This window comes from Macrotis lagotis, chromosome X, assembly GCF_037893015.1.
Source record: "Macrotis lagotis isolate mMagLag1 chromosome X, bilby.v1.9.chrom.fasta, whole genome shotgun sequence".
NCBI lineage: Eukaryota > Metazoa > Chordata > Mammalia > Peramelemorphia > Peramelidae > Macrotis > Macrotis lagotis.
The window spans coordinates 25,430,811-25,443,922 of record NC_133666.1 but is presented as its reverse complement, the minus strand read 5'-3'; the positions used below and the strand labels follow the sequence as shown (position 1 = coordinate 25,443,922).

Sequence of the window (13,112 nt, the reverse complement as noted above, 5' to 3'; positions counted from 1 at the left end):
ACCTAGGGTTCTCCAGCTGCAAGCCAGAACATGGGGGGGGGGGAAGGAAGCTATGTGAGTTGCCTAGCTCTCCCTGCCTGCCCCCCCAAGGTAGGCCCCCCCCAGTCCATTTGCTGCCTCAGACCAAAGATCCAGTTTCAGAAGGCAAGGTGGGAGGTGGGAAATGGGAGGTGGGGGCTACTCTGCAGGAATTCATTAACTCTGCAATCCTATCCCTAGGGCCCACCCCCACCCTCAGGGATCAGCTTATGTAGGCCCAGAAGAATAAGGACCATAAGCCCCTGAAACGTGATCCTGGTGGGTGTTAGCAAGGAGACTATTTTTACTCCTAACTGGCCATTTGGTCTGGGGGGGGGGAGGGGGAGGAAAGAGAAAAACTGCAAGTAGGATTGTGGCCTAGTGGTTAGAGCTCTCTTGAGCTCTGGATCAGATTCAGGATATCCCCCCACTCAGCAGAGTTCTTCCCTTTTCGAAAGAACTCTGCGCAGGCGCTGTTTGTTGTGCTTTGAAACACTGAGCCATCAAGAAGGAAAGAGTTCAGAACGACTCTCGTTAAGAATTACCGTCTTAGTCTATTAACTTGTCCAGGGCACAGTGATCAGAGACGTGACCACAAGGTCTCTCCAGTTTGGGTTCAGGGCTCAATATTTTTGCTGGGGTTCATCCAGCGACATAAAATAAACTCCTATTGTGAAAAAAAGGATTATTTCGGCACTAGCGGAAGAGTCTGTCATGGCCAGGAGAAGATTTAGGGTCTCTTCCCAATGAGTACACAGGGAAACTGAGGCACTGATATTAAAGAACTGGCCCAGAATCTGAACCCGTCACCTGGATTCCAAACCCCATGCCCATTCACTAGACTGCCTCTCCACAAGCACTGCACCCCAGGGACTCTACTAGGCCGAAGAGGAAACTCCTTGGGAGCCTCTGATCTAATACAGATAATACAAGGTGAGGTAGAACTCATACAAGGGCAGAGCCACAGAACGGGCAACTGAGTTCTCTGGCTGTCTCTTGCTTTGAAAATCGGCAATGCCTCCCCTCAATTCTCTTTGTAGAGTCACTTGTGTTTCCTCCAAGGCGCTCCAAAGAGTGCCAAAGAGACCTAGCCTCAAACCCAGGCACTGCTGCAATTACCAGTGTGTCCTGTGCCACCCCCAAGATCAAATCTAATGAACCCTTCCTTCCCATCTGGTTCCAAACCAACAAGGCTATGGGTTTTCAGATCGATTACGCTTCAGGAGGCTAGATCAGGCAAGAGTCTGCCCGAAAAAGATCTTGGGGTTTTGGTGGACCTTGAGGTCAACATGTATCAACTGTGGGCCGGGGCAGCTGTAACAGCTGCTCCATTTGTTCTTTGTGAAGAGGCAGAGTGCCTAGAACCGGGGAGGAGGAGCCTGGTCAGGAGCCCGGAGGGGGGGTGGGGTGGGGGTGGGGTGGGGTGAAGAGGAGAGCAGATTTTAGGAAAGACAATGATAAAGTAGAGTGCATCCAGAGGAGGTGAACCAGCAGTGAAGACTCTGGGGATCCAGACTTCAAAGGACTCTCCAAGGAGTCTGGGTGTGCCAGGCCTCAAAAAGGAAAGGTTTGGGGGAGGGCGGAGCAGGAAAAGAACCTGTAAGCATCAGCATGACCCTCAGAAGAGGACAAAAGTCCCAAAGGGCCAGACTGGAGTGACTGGTGGAGATGACACAGTACCATGGAGGCTCGACGGCAGGACTACATTTCTTCCAAATGAAAACTGTCCCAAAGAGAATTGTGCTATTTCCTGAGTTAGGGGGCTCCCTGGCTTGGTGGGGCAGGGGGAGAGGCAGCGCACAGCTCCTTGAAAGCAGGCTCTAGGGAATGGCCTGGATCAAATGGCCTGGTGGCCCCCTCCCAACTCTGTGCACACAGGGACTGCCTTTTGACCATCACTGCATCCATCTTGCCTCCCACCTGTTGTTTATAGACTGACCCTTTGAACTGTTTCTAATAATGATGACCTCTCTTTCTGGGGCATTTTCTTTAGGTCCTTCCACAAAGTCAATGGGGCCAGCATTATCTTTTCCATTTTAGGGAAGAAACTGAGGTTCAGGAAATTCAGGTGTGTAGCCCTGGGTCACAGGGCTGCTCAAAATACAACCCCATGGAATCTCTCCTTGAAAGTGGAGGCCACTTCCTTGCTATCTCGGGAGTCCCAGCACCATGACTGACACATGACAGGGCCTGGACACAAACAACTGGCGACTAACTGGAAAAGTATGGGCTGGCAGGGCAGAGATTCCCAGCCCCGTCCCCAAGCTCAGGCCCCCAGCCTACCCCCCCCTTGCCAAGGCCTCCTGCCATATACTCACCCACGGGAAATCGACACTTGGAGGTTGTAAGTGGGAAGCAATGGCTTATCTGAGAACTCAAACATGAAGTCATCCAAGTCCTGGTCATTCTCACTGTCAGAGTTCCCAGGGGGGTTGTCCAGAAGGTCGCACTTGGCCCCGTCCTGCCCCTCTGTGAAGAGAGTACACATGCACATGTACAATTGGGACCCAATGTCGTGAGCTCGAGGGCACAGGCTCCGGAGCCCACGTCAGAGCCCGGAAAGGCCAAACCTGGCAGACAGCAGCAGCAGCTGCTCCTTCCTGTATCTGAGAGCAAAGGAAGACTCAAAGCCCTTTCCTCGCATAGCCCTATAAGGCAGGGAGCATAAGGAAGAAACTGAGGCTCCCACAGGTCAAGGGACTTGCCCAGGGGTCACTCAGTTAACCAAGAATTGCCACCCCCCTCCTCAGACATCTCCTAGAAGCAGCAGATTTAGAGATGATGGGAAGGACAGTTAAAGGTCACCTTGTTTAAACTTCTCATTTTACAACTGAGGAAACAAAGGCCTAGAGAGGTCATAGGCTGTCCAAGGTCACACAGGTCTCTTCCCACCTCCCCCATGCTCCTTGTCACATCTGGTTGCCCCAGTCCCTGAGCCATGGGCAAGCTGCACACTCATCCCTCCTGCAGGCCTTTGGTCTCCTGGGGCCAGGGCAGTGAGGATCCCCAAGGTAGTCCTCCACCTCAAATGCTAGTCCTGCTATTAGTTAGCAGTGTGACTTTGGGCACGTCCTTTCCCCTTCTCTAGGCCTCGGTTTCCTCCTCTGTAAAAGAAGGGGTTAAATTCTCTTGACAGCCCATTGAGAAGCCAGGTGTGGCCACCTCATATGGAGAACAAAACCTAGGAATGTTTTCTCCTGGGCTCAGGATAGGCGCCTCACCAAAGAGGGCAGTTAAGGCGGCCTGAGCTCAGTCCTAGGCCTGTATAGCCTACTGCTGCCCCTGTCCTTGACCTGCCCCTGTACTCTTTGGTCCAATGAGGAAGCCACAAACCATCCCGGCTGGGGATCTGGTTAGTATCAAAAGGCAGTGACGCTAGGTCAGGAGGTTGGGACCTTGGGGGTAATTACTATCTCAGAAGTGGGGGGGGGGGGGGGAGGAGAAGACCAGAAAGCCCAATGGATTCCAATTCCAGAGACTCGAGTTCAAATCCCAGCCTGGCCTTTGGCCAGTTCTTTGAGCCTCAGAGACTTACTTTCTCTTCCGTGAACCTGTTTTCTTCTCTGTAACAAGGGGAGGAGGATGTGGCCTAGACACTAGACCACCCAGTGTGGTTGGAAGCCCCCGAGGGCCCCTAAAGATGTGAGCTGGGCTCACTCAGGCCAATGACAGTGAAAGGAAGAGAGCAGGGAAAAGCAAAGGGGAGCAGGATGAAAGGACCACACATACTGGGCTGATTTGGACAAGAATTTGGAGCTTGGAGTCGGGAGGAGAGGTTCAGGCTGGGGACAACTTAGATTTCAAAGGAAACTGGAAGAGTTAGAGTCCAGGCAAGCTGCTGCCTGGACCCAATCTGCTATCTCTGATGCTATCTGCTCAGGTGACATCATGTCACCCCCCCCCACCCTGCCTCAGTTTCCTCAAAGAGGAGATTGGAGGTGGCTTCTAAAGGCCCTTTCAGTTCAAAATCTTTGATCCAAAGTCAATTATTGTGTTCCACAAAGACCCCAAAATGGAAATCTCACTAAGCATCTAATAAGTACTTACTTAGGTAGGGAGCTGGGAATAGGAAGACAAAATTGAAAAAGAAACGACTGAGTCCATCCCCTTGAGTGTATATTCTAGTGGGCAGGGGGCCAGGTAATAACCCCAGAATCTTCTGAATACTACCAAGTAAGGGGATCAAGAGAGGTTCCCAATGACATTTAACAGATGGTTCTGGAAGGAAGCTAAATGAAAGTGATAGGGAGGAAAGGCACACCAGGCATTGGAAGCTGCCTGAGCAAAGGCAAAGAGGTGGGGAACCAGTCCATCAACATTTATTAAGTGTCTACTTTGCACAGTACTGCGCTAAGCAAGCAGAGCCAGAAGGTGGCATGCATGAAGGGGAGCAGTATGAGAGATATCTGGTAAAAAGCAGGTGGGATCCAGGCTGGGGACAGCTCTAACCATGCCAGCCAGGCCCAAGTTTCCTGGCAAGAGGGGGAACAATTGAACAGGTGAGAGCTTACCCAATACAGAGCTGCTGTAGAAGTCCCAGGACACTCCTGGATCACCCTCTGGGCGACCCTGAAGATCAGAAAGGTGATCTGGGGGAAGAAAGAAAGGTGGTAAGGCACAGGAAGCTGGAGGGGGCAAACCTTGGAGTAAGGGCATTTTGGAGCCAGCTCAGACCAGCATGGAGCCCACTGGGGGTGAGCAATCAGCAAACCTCCTACAAACCAGGGCTTGATTTAGGATTTGGAGGATTCTCTATTTGTTTTTGTTGGGTTTTTTTAGGTTTGTTTGGTTTTTTTTTGCAAGGCAAAGGGGGCTAAGTGGCTTGCCCACGGCCACATAGCTAGGTAATTATTAAGTGTCTGGGACTGGATTTAAACTCAGGTCCTCCTGACTCCAGGGCCAGTTGCTCTATCCACTGTGCCACCTAGCCACCCCATGGGATTCTCTAGTCTTAAGAAAGCGACAGAGAGGGGGCGGCTAGGAGGCACAGTGGATAGAAGGGCTGAGGGAAGGTAGGCAAGGAAACCATGGCAGTTGAAGAAAACCAACAAGGAGCGCTAGTAAGAATCTGGTTGGTTGCACTAGCCCCTGGCAATCTCCAGCTTTGGCCGGAAGGGAAGGAAAGGAAGCAAATCTCCAACCTCCTTCCTTTCTGGGATGGGGAACCAGGGCTTTTGCTGGGCTGAAACAAAACCTAGCCATAAACTCAAACGCCAACCCTCACCAGATTTTGAAGGGAGATGGGAGGAGTGAGCTCCAGGACAGGTTTACACCAGCTGTGGAATTATTGGACCCTCTGCAAATAGGGGTATACAAGGACTTATGGTGTCTACCTCTATCACGTGGTGTCTAGAATCGTGAGGCGAAGGACCTTATCAAGCACTGTACTAATTCACCTAATTCAGCTCTGGCCTTTTTTTTTTTTTTTTACCCAGGAGTCACTGGAGGCCCAGAAGTGCCATTTAATGCAACACACAGTTTTTAAAGTGTCTGTTATGTCCAAAGTGGAGAGGCTTCAGGGTAGAGATAGGCAATGTAGCCTAGGGGTCATAAAGATGGGTTCAAGGCCCACCCTTGATGCTGTATGGGACTGGAGGACTCTGGGATAATCACTTGGTCTCAGTTCCCCAGGTGACCTCCTAAGAGTGTAGGAGAACAGTTACTAATTTAATGGCCAGCTGATCAGCCCTGCCCTTCGCCCTCCACACCTCTGGTTCCTCTTTCCACCTAGCAGCTGAACACATGTGTGTTGGGAGGGGGGGTCACCTCCATTCAAATATGAGCTTTTTAAGTTCTGGTGAGCTTCCCCTGCTGTTCCCCTTGGAGCATTAATGGGTGCTTTTCTAAATATGGGTTTTGTGACTTGGACCTTTTCAGTCACCTACCTCTCCCAAACCGATGAAACTCCAGGTCCCAACTTAACAAAGTGCCCAGCAGTTGCTTCTGCTGGCCCACAATGGACTTTGCCAAGTCCTGGAGCAGCCCCCCCACCTTCTCTGCCAGACGTCCGATCCTGAACCCTAGACCAGAATCTAGAAGCTGGCAGTGACCAGTGGTACTGTCCAAAGTACTATACAAACGTCAGTAATGGTGATTTGTTCAGCATTTCTAGGATCTGGACTTGCGTCCTCTTGGAGGTTACCTCCAATGCCACAGATGGGAACCCCGCTATGCCAAAGGTGGCCCCATGGCCTGGGTGAGAGAGAGCACCAGCTAAGGAGGGATGAGTGGCCCACTGAGGGGGGAGGCCTTGCCAAAGCTTGGTCTCTGGTGTCCCACCCAACCCCTGCAGACCAGGCCAGTTGATTCAGAAGCAAGAATGGCTCCCCTCTGCTCTGCACCTCTAGGTTTGTGAAGCAGGAAGTGTAACATCCATCCTGTACTGGACAAGCAAGGAGACTGAGACTCGAAGAAAGTGACTTGCCCAAAGTCCCATTGGGTGGAATTTGAATCCAGCTCTCTCCTGTCTGATGTATCAGAAGAGATGCTCAATAAAAGTTTGTGTAAGTGTGGCAGGCTCTCCTTCTTCCATTGGGTCTCTCTCTATTTTGCCCTTATACATTCATCTCCAGTCAGGCCAAATCCCTGGGCTCTGGCTCATGGAGGGCTCCCTCACAAGATTCCTTCCTTTTCTTACCATCTCTCCTCTCCACTTCTTTCCCCTTCTCTGCCAATGTCTATCTGTCTGGCTATCTCCATCTCTGCTTCTATCTAGTCTTATTTTCAGGGGGGGAGAAGCCCCCAACCTCAACCTGCCATCTCATAGGATCCCCTTTCCCAGTGAAAAATTGGAAAAAACCAAAACTAACGAACAGTAACAACAACAAAATGCAGCTCCCCCCAATGGAGTCAGATGCCAAAAGAAGGCCCTGGGATTTGCTCTGTTCTCCCTCAGATCTCATTTCCCCCCTTCTCTCCCTCTCCCCCAATTCCTCCCCAATTCTTTCCAACAGAAGAGGAAAAACTGGTCTATTCTCATTAGTCTAGATTGGATATTGCTTTCTTCCTCCAGGGGTCAAAGGTAAATTAGTCACATGCCTTGCCTGTAATTTGGCCCAAAGGGAGGGATTCAAAGAGACTCTTTGGGGATTAGACTTTTTGGTGTTTGGTGTCTGATTGGGTGCCTGTCTGTGTGACATCCTCTGCAATAATCACGGATCCTGTTTACGAAGCGTTTGCCAGATACTCACTCTTTCATTTGCGCCTCCTAACAGCCCTGCTGCAAGAGAGGCAGGCCTAGGTAAAAGTATCCCCATTGCAGAGATGTGGAAACTGAGAACCAATGGCAGACAACTAGCTGGGAGCAACATTGGATCACCAGACTCATTTCAGCAAGCTCAAAGAGGAAGAGCAGGCTTAGGATTTCAGTTGATCATAAAGGATCTTATAAAACATCTAGGCCTAGGAGTCTAGATTTAGAACTAAAAAACATCTCCAAAACCATGTGGAGTCCCTTTCTCATTTTACAGATGAGGAAACAGGCACAGGGAACTCACTATTCCAAGGTTTACATCACTATTAAGTGTCTTGAGGCAAGATTTGAACCTAAGCCTTCCTAAGGCCAAGATCAGGAATGCCTCAGCAGTAGTTCTCAAAGTGTGCTACAGGGGCACTGGGGTGGAGGGTGGAAGTGTCCTTGAGACCAAAACTATTTTGATAATAAAACAAAAGACATCCGCATTTCCAATATGATGAGTACCAATAGCTATAACGGGAAGTTCTTTGGAGGAGTCCTCGACAATTTTAAGAGTGTAGGGGGAGGGGCAGCTACACGGTGCAGCGGATAGAGTATTGGCCCCTGGAGTCGGGAAGACCTGAGTTCAAATACTTGATTTAGTGTGACTTTGGGCAACTCACAACTCCACTGCCCCACAAAAACCAAAAACCAAAAAAAAACAAAACAAAAACAAAAACAAAAACAAAAAAAGAGTGTAAAGATTGTCCTAAGACCAAAACGTCTGGGAACTGCTACACAAGACCGCACTGTCACTCAACCTTAGAGAGGAAGAAATTGAGGGTCAGAATGAAACTCACTTGACTGATAGGTGAGAATTGGGATTTGAAACCCACACCTGAAAATTCAGGACCCTTTCCATTGCTCCAGGTGGTCTTCAGTATGTGTGTGTGTGTGGGGGGGGGGGGGGGCGGCGGTACTGAATGCGCCTTCCCAGAAGCATACTATATTCCCTCACCTAATGGACATCTTTTGCTCCTTTTGCTCTGTACATACTTGTGCACCCTGGGGCACACAGAGAATGAGAAAAAGGGAGGCAGTAAAGAAAAGGAGGTCTTAGGAACTCCCAGAATGCTAAACCAGCAGGCAGCCAGGCTCTACTTCTGAAAGCAGCTCACCCTACTGTGGGAAGACTATCCCTGGGGAGAGTCTCAGTTCCCCTGGACAACTTTCACCCCTTCTCCTAATCCTGCCCTCAGGGGGCCAAGCAGATCAAGTCTCCACCCCTTGAAAGCTGCTATTTAAAAAAAATTTCCCCAAGTCTCCTTTTCTACAGGCTTTTTCAAGCCATTCTATGCCACCATATGCTAGAGAAAAGACACTAGAGATTTGGCAGAGAGACGAACTGGGTTCCAATCCTGCCTCCATAGCTTCGCTTAAATTCTCCCTTCTTTTTGGAACGTCCTAACGGAGCTGCTCTCTTTGGGAAGGGAAGGGACCTGGGAACTGGGCCGAAGGAGAGAAAGGGGGGGAGGAACAAACCAGGTAGAACTCAGAGGTTCCTAGAAGGTCAGAATTAGAAGGAGCCAAGGGGAAATGGAGGCTACCCAAAGTCACCGAGCTGGTTCAGTAGCATCTTGCTGTTTTGCTTCAGATTCAGCCAGGGCCAAGCTCTTGGGAAAATTCTGGCCTGACTCACTCTGCAGGGGGCCAGCAGGACAACAGGAAAGGCAGTAAGCTGGCCTGCTTTTCCAGCTGAGCAGCAATGGAGTCCATTCCTGGGTCTGTCTTACACTTACTAGCTGAGCGATCTTGGGTAAGTCCCAGAGAAGCAGCTGGCTTTGGGGCCAGAGGACCCAGGTTTGAATTTCGTCTCTGCCAAGTCTTTCCTGTCCCTGGGACTCAGTTTCCTCCTCAGTAAAATGAAGATTTGGCTAAGATTCCTTTTGGTTTTGTTTGGAACACTGAGTTCTGTCTTTAAGCTTCCTTTCTTTCCGACATCTCTCCTCTCCTACTTACTGAAACTATCTCTTGTAACCAGAGTAAACCATCCCCATCAGCCCAGGACCCCTGAACAAGGAGAGGTTTTCTAGGGTTCCCCAAGTGCTCTGGGAGCCTCACGTCTCAGCTGGCTGGAAGATAAGGAGCCAGGTCCTCTTAGCCTCCAAGGCAGCAGGATAGGAATGGAATGGTGATCCTAATTCTACCTACCTCCTTCAACTCGCTGTAGCTCCCCCCCAATTATTTCTGCTGCCCGGCTGCTAGACAGCTGTTCTCCCAGAGAGGGCTATTTCCAGGAATGACCACCACTGTCCCTCAGAGGTAGTAGGAGTTTAATGAGGACGGACATAGAAAGAGCCCTACTGGTCTGGGGGGGGGGGGCAGGGGGAACCCAGCTGGGATGTCACAAAAGGATGGACCAACACATGGGCGAGACCAACTGAGTGTGCCCAATGGAGAATCTAGCAGAGCTGTGCCAATCCCCCCCCCCCCCCCGCTTCCAGGGGAGAGATCTCAGTGTGGTCAAAGAGGGTTAGTTTACTGCTAATGGGGAAAAGTACATGTCTAGATTCAGTCAGGTGTTCCAGGTGCTTTTCCAAGGTAGCCAAAGGAGAGATGGGATGGAGAAGAATGTGGGGATATACCATAGTTTCACAATGCCCGAGGGCTCCAATAGAGAAGCACTCCCAAAGATAAAAAATAAACCAAAAGCAAAAGGATATCCCACCTCTGCAAATAAAGATTGATTTAAAATGTTAGCCCTTGGCTTTTTTTTTTAATCTGTGTTATCAACAGCTGCTGCTGTCCCAAATGAAAAAGGAGTGGTTTCCACTGGGGGGGGGGTCATCTTCAGTTTTACAGAGAAAAAAACTGAGGCACAGGGATGAGAAAAGAAACTTCTCCAGGACTTCCATCTTTGAGATCTTTGAGGCAAATTACCTCTGTGTTAGAGGGGAGGGGGATAGAGACCCAGGAGGAGGAAAGGATTGGTTTGGCTGAGGTCACAGAACTAGTGCCTGCATTCAAACCCAGGTCATCTGACCGTACAATATGGTAGAAAGCATCATTGACACAGGTGGGACTTTAACTCTGATCCAAGGACCTTTTCAGAGCCTAAAGATAACTCCCTCAGAGCAGAGACAAAGCCTCACTCCAGGTGGTCAGGGAAGAAGGAGGCCTGTGGGGGCTTTAATGGGCATAATTTCTGTTGGGCCCTAAACACCACCTGGAAAGGCCCTACAAACATTCCAAATCCCTAAGGATTAGGTCCAAGAGATGGGGCTCTGACAGTCCTCCTGGGAAAGGTGTGAACAAAGCTTGGGTTTTGGATTCCTAAACCTTTAGGAGCTGAGGAACTATCAGCTTTCAGTTGTAAAATGCACTTCTTCAATGACACATGCCACGCAAAGGTCCATCAGAGTGATGACGACAAGGGCCCTGGGTAGAAAGAAACAGACTCCAACCCAGCAGTGTTCAAAAAAGGAAATGGACTCTGAGGAGGGGGAGTGTATGGATAGGGAGGGATGGGGACACTTCAGATGGTACCAGAGGCAGGACCAGAGCACACCCACTGATTTTTTGGGATAGTCTTAGAAAAATGGCAGCAGGAATTGTTCAAGCTTCACGCCTCATTTTCTACGTCTTTTTACTGGGATTCTGCTGAAGGTTATTAGAGTGCTACAAACCGGTCTGCAAAATCTCATCTCTGGTCAGAAGTAGCAGAGGATCACACAGCTGAAGCTGGCAGGGCCCTTGGAGCTCAACTACTCGACCCACCCCCCTTCATTTTACAAAGGAAGAAACTAAGGCCCAAGAAGGGGAGGGGACTTGTCCCAAGTTACATGGAAGATCCCAGAGCTGGAAGGAATTCCAGATGCCATCTAGTCCAGCCCATCTCATTTTGCAGAGGAAGAAACTGAGGCCCCACAGAGTGATGATGGAGGCTAGCTCTGACCCTGTGCCAGATGACTAGAAAAGCAGAGTTCTGTTTCTGCTGTGAGCTCAAGAATCACCAGGGGTGGGGAACAGGGCCTCTGCCCCGACATAGTGGGACCCGTGCTTACCGCTGAGAAATTTCTTCACTTTGTCACTGCTGGCAAGTTTCATGGCCGTCTGCCCTGAGTAGGTGGCAAGCGTGGGGTCTGCCCCATAGGAAAGCAGGAGCCAGATGGTCTCCAGGTTGTCATTGACCACAGCGTCATGGATAGGCCTGTGGAGAGAGGGCAGGGATGGCATGTCTAGGGGGGAGGAGGACTAGCACAGGCCATCAGAAAAGCAATGAGGCAAGCATGCCTTTCTCTGGCATCCTAATACCATCAGCAAAGTCCTTTTCAAGGATAGCATCTCCACAGATCCTCAGAACGACCCAGGAGTACGGATTTCTCGGAGTCTTATAAAGCCTGAGGACATCAGGGTTCAGAAAGCTGTAGCGAATGGCCCTGAGGCCCAGAGCTAGCAAGCTTCAGAGGCTGAATTCCCCCAGTGCCCCATCAACTCTAAGAGTTGGCCAACTGGGAAGAGTTACATAGTCACCTGAGGGGAGTGGGGCTGCAAAGGCAAAAGGGACATGGAGCAGCTCCTCACAGCTTTCCAGAACAACAGCGGGGAGAGGCCTTCCATCACCAAATCAGCCCACCCCATGGAGGTGACAGAGGCAGGCCCAAAGACCTGGGTGTGTTAACTGAGCTATGGCCAAGTAAGTGTGGGAGAGGAGATTATGACACTGGGCTGCCTCAAGCATTAGGAGAATCAAAGTTCTAGAAAGCTTCTTACCTGTTTATCAGCTAGTTTACAGAGAAGTAAACTGAGGTACAAAGAAAAGGCAGTACCTTCTCCCCCATGATCTTGCAGGCAGTTATTAACAGAGGCCAGAATTTTAACCTAGGCCTTCTCCTCCAAATCCTTTCCCTCAGGCTATCATCTCTCCTACTTCCTTCTCTCAGCTCTTCCTACTCCTCCCTTTCTCCTGTTCACCTTTCCTGGGTTTTCAGGCTCCCTAGGAACTCCCCACATTCCTTCTAGCACCTTCCCTACACCTGTCTCACATTAAGGGGAGAGGCTCTTCCTTTCCAGCCACAGCAGGAGTCTCTCTATACACATGCCTCCTTCGATTTTTTTCAAGTTTGCAGGAGTGGCCATGGAGAAACAAGAAGGTTGGTGGTTCCTCCCTGGGTCTCCTGCCCACCCTAGTCTCTTTGGGAGACACTCTGAAGACAAGGGAAGAAGAGCAGGCAGGGGATGGGGGGGAGTCACCCTGACAACAGTCTTTCATCTTGAACTTCTGTCTGCTTGGCACCCTCTGTCAAGGGCTGTACAGCCAGTGGAGGGGGTGTGCTGCTGAGAGGGGGAGGGCAAGGCCAACAGGGCCTACTTGCCTGGTGCCATCTTGAGCACTGCAGTTTACATTAGCCCCATGTTCTAGCAAGATTCTGAGGATGTCTGTCCAGCCTCGGGCACTGGCCTCATGGAGGGCAGTGTAGCCCGCATTGTCACGGTGATTGACATCCTCGTCTTCTTTCTTCAGACAGTACAAGACCACGTCCTGTGGACGAGAGGAATGTGAGCTTTCATCCCATCAGCAAGGAAAGGAATGTCTTGGATGGGGGGGGGGCAGTGGCCAGAGCTGCCAGCCTCGTGCCTCTCTGGGACTGGTCTCCCTCCTACCCCACCCGGTGGTGTTCAGTAAGGACTTCACTGCAATTCATGAAGCGGCTACTGTGCTAGGGGCCAGGGGTACAAGAATAAAGAGTAAACAGGGTGATTCAGCTGAAAAGACCAACTACTTGGGAGGGAAGGGACCCGACACTTCAGCCAGGAAAGGCTGCAACCCAGCAGAGCTGAGAAGGGAACCACCCCAAGCATGGGGGCAGGCCCCACAAACAAGTTCATGAGAATGATGTGGCATCACATGGAAAGAAGA

At 50.5% G+C, this 13,112-nt stretch overlaps 1 protein-coding gene across 4 annotated transcripts in view; it reads right to left on the bottom strand.

The window, feature by feature from the left end:
* The window catches only part of BCORL1 (BCL6 corepressor like 1), an 84,141-nt gene that overhangs the window by 2,484 nt on the left and 68,545 nt on the right, over nucleotides 1-13,112 (bottom strand). For 3 of the 4 annotated variants that reach the window (XM_074208749.1, XM_074208748.1, XM_074208750.1), the window contains 4 exons: nucleotides 12,568-12,734; nucleotides 11,257-11,402; nucleotides 4,530-4,607; nucleotides 2,337-2,487 (listed from right to left, as the gene is read on the bottom strand). In XM_074208749.1, the coding sequence (XP_074064850.1) occupies nucleotides 2,337-2,487; nucleotides 4,530-4,607; nucleotides 11,257-11,402; nucleotides 12,568-12,734 (542 nt within the window). Of the gene's footprint in view, nucleotides 1-2,336; nucleotides 2,488-2,524; nucleotides 4,608-11,256; nucleotides 11,403-12,567; nucleotides 12,735-13,112 lie in introns of those variants that run through there. The other variant, XM_074208751.1, reaches the window with a different exon arrangement.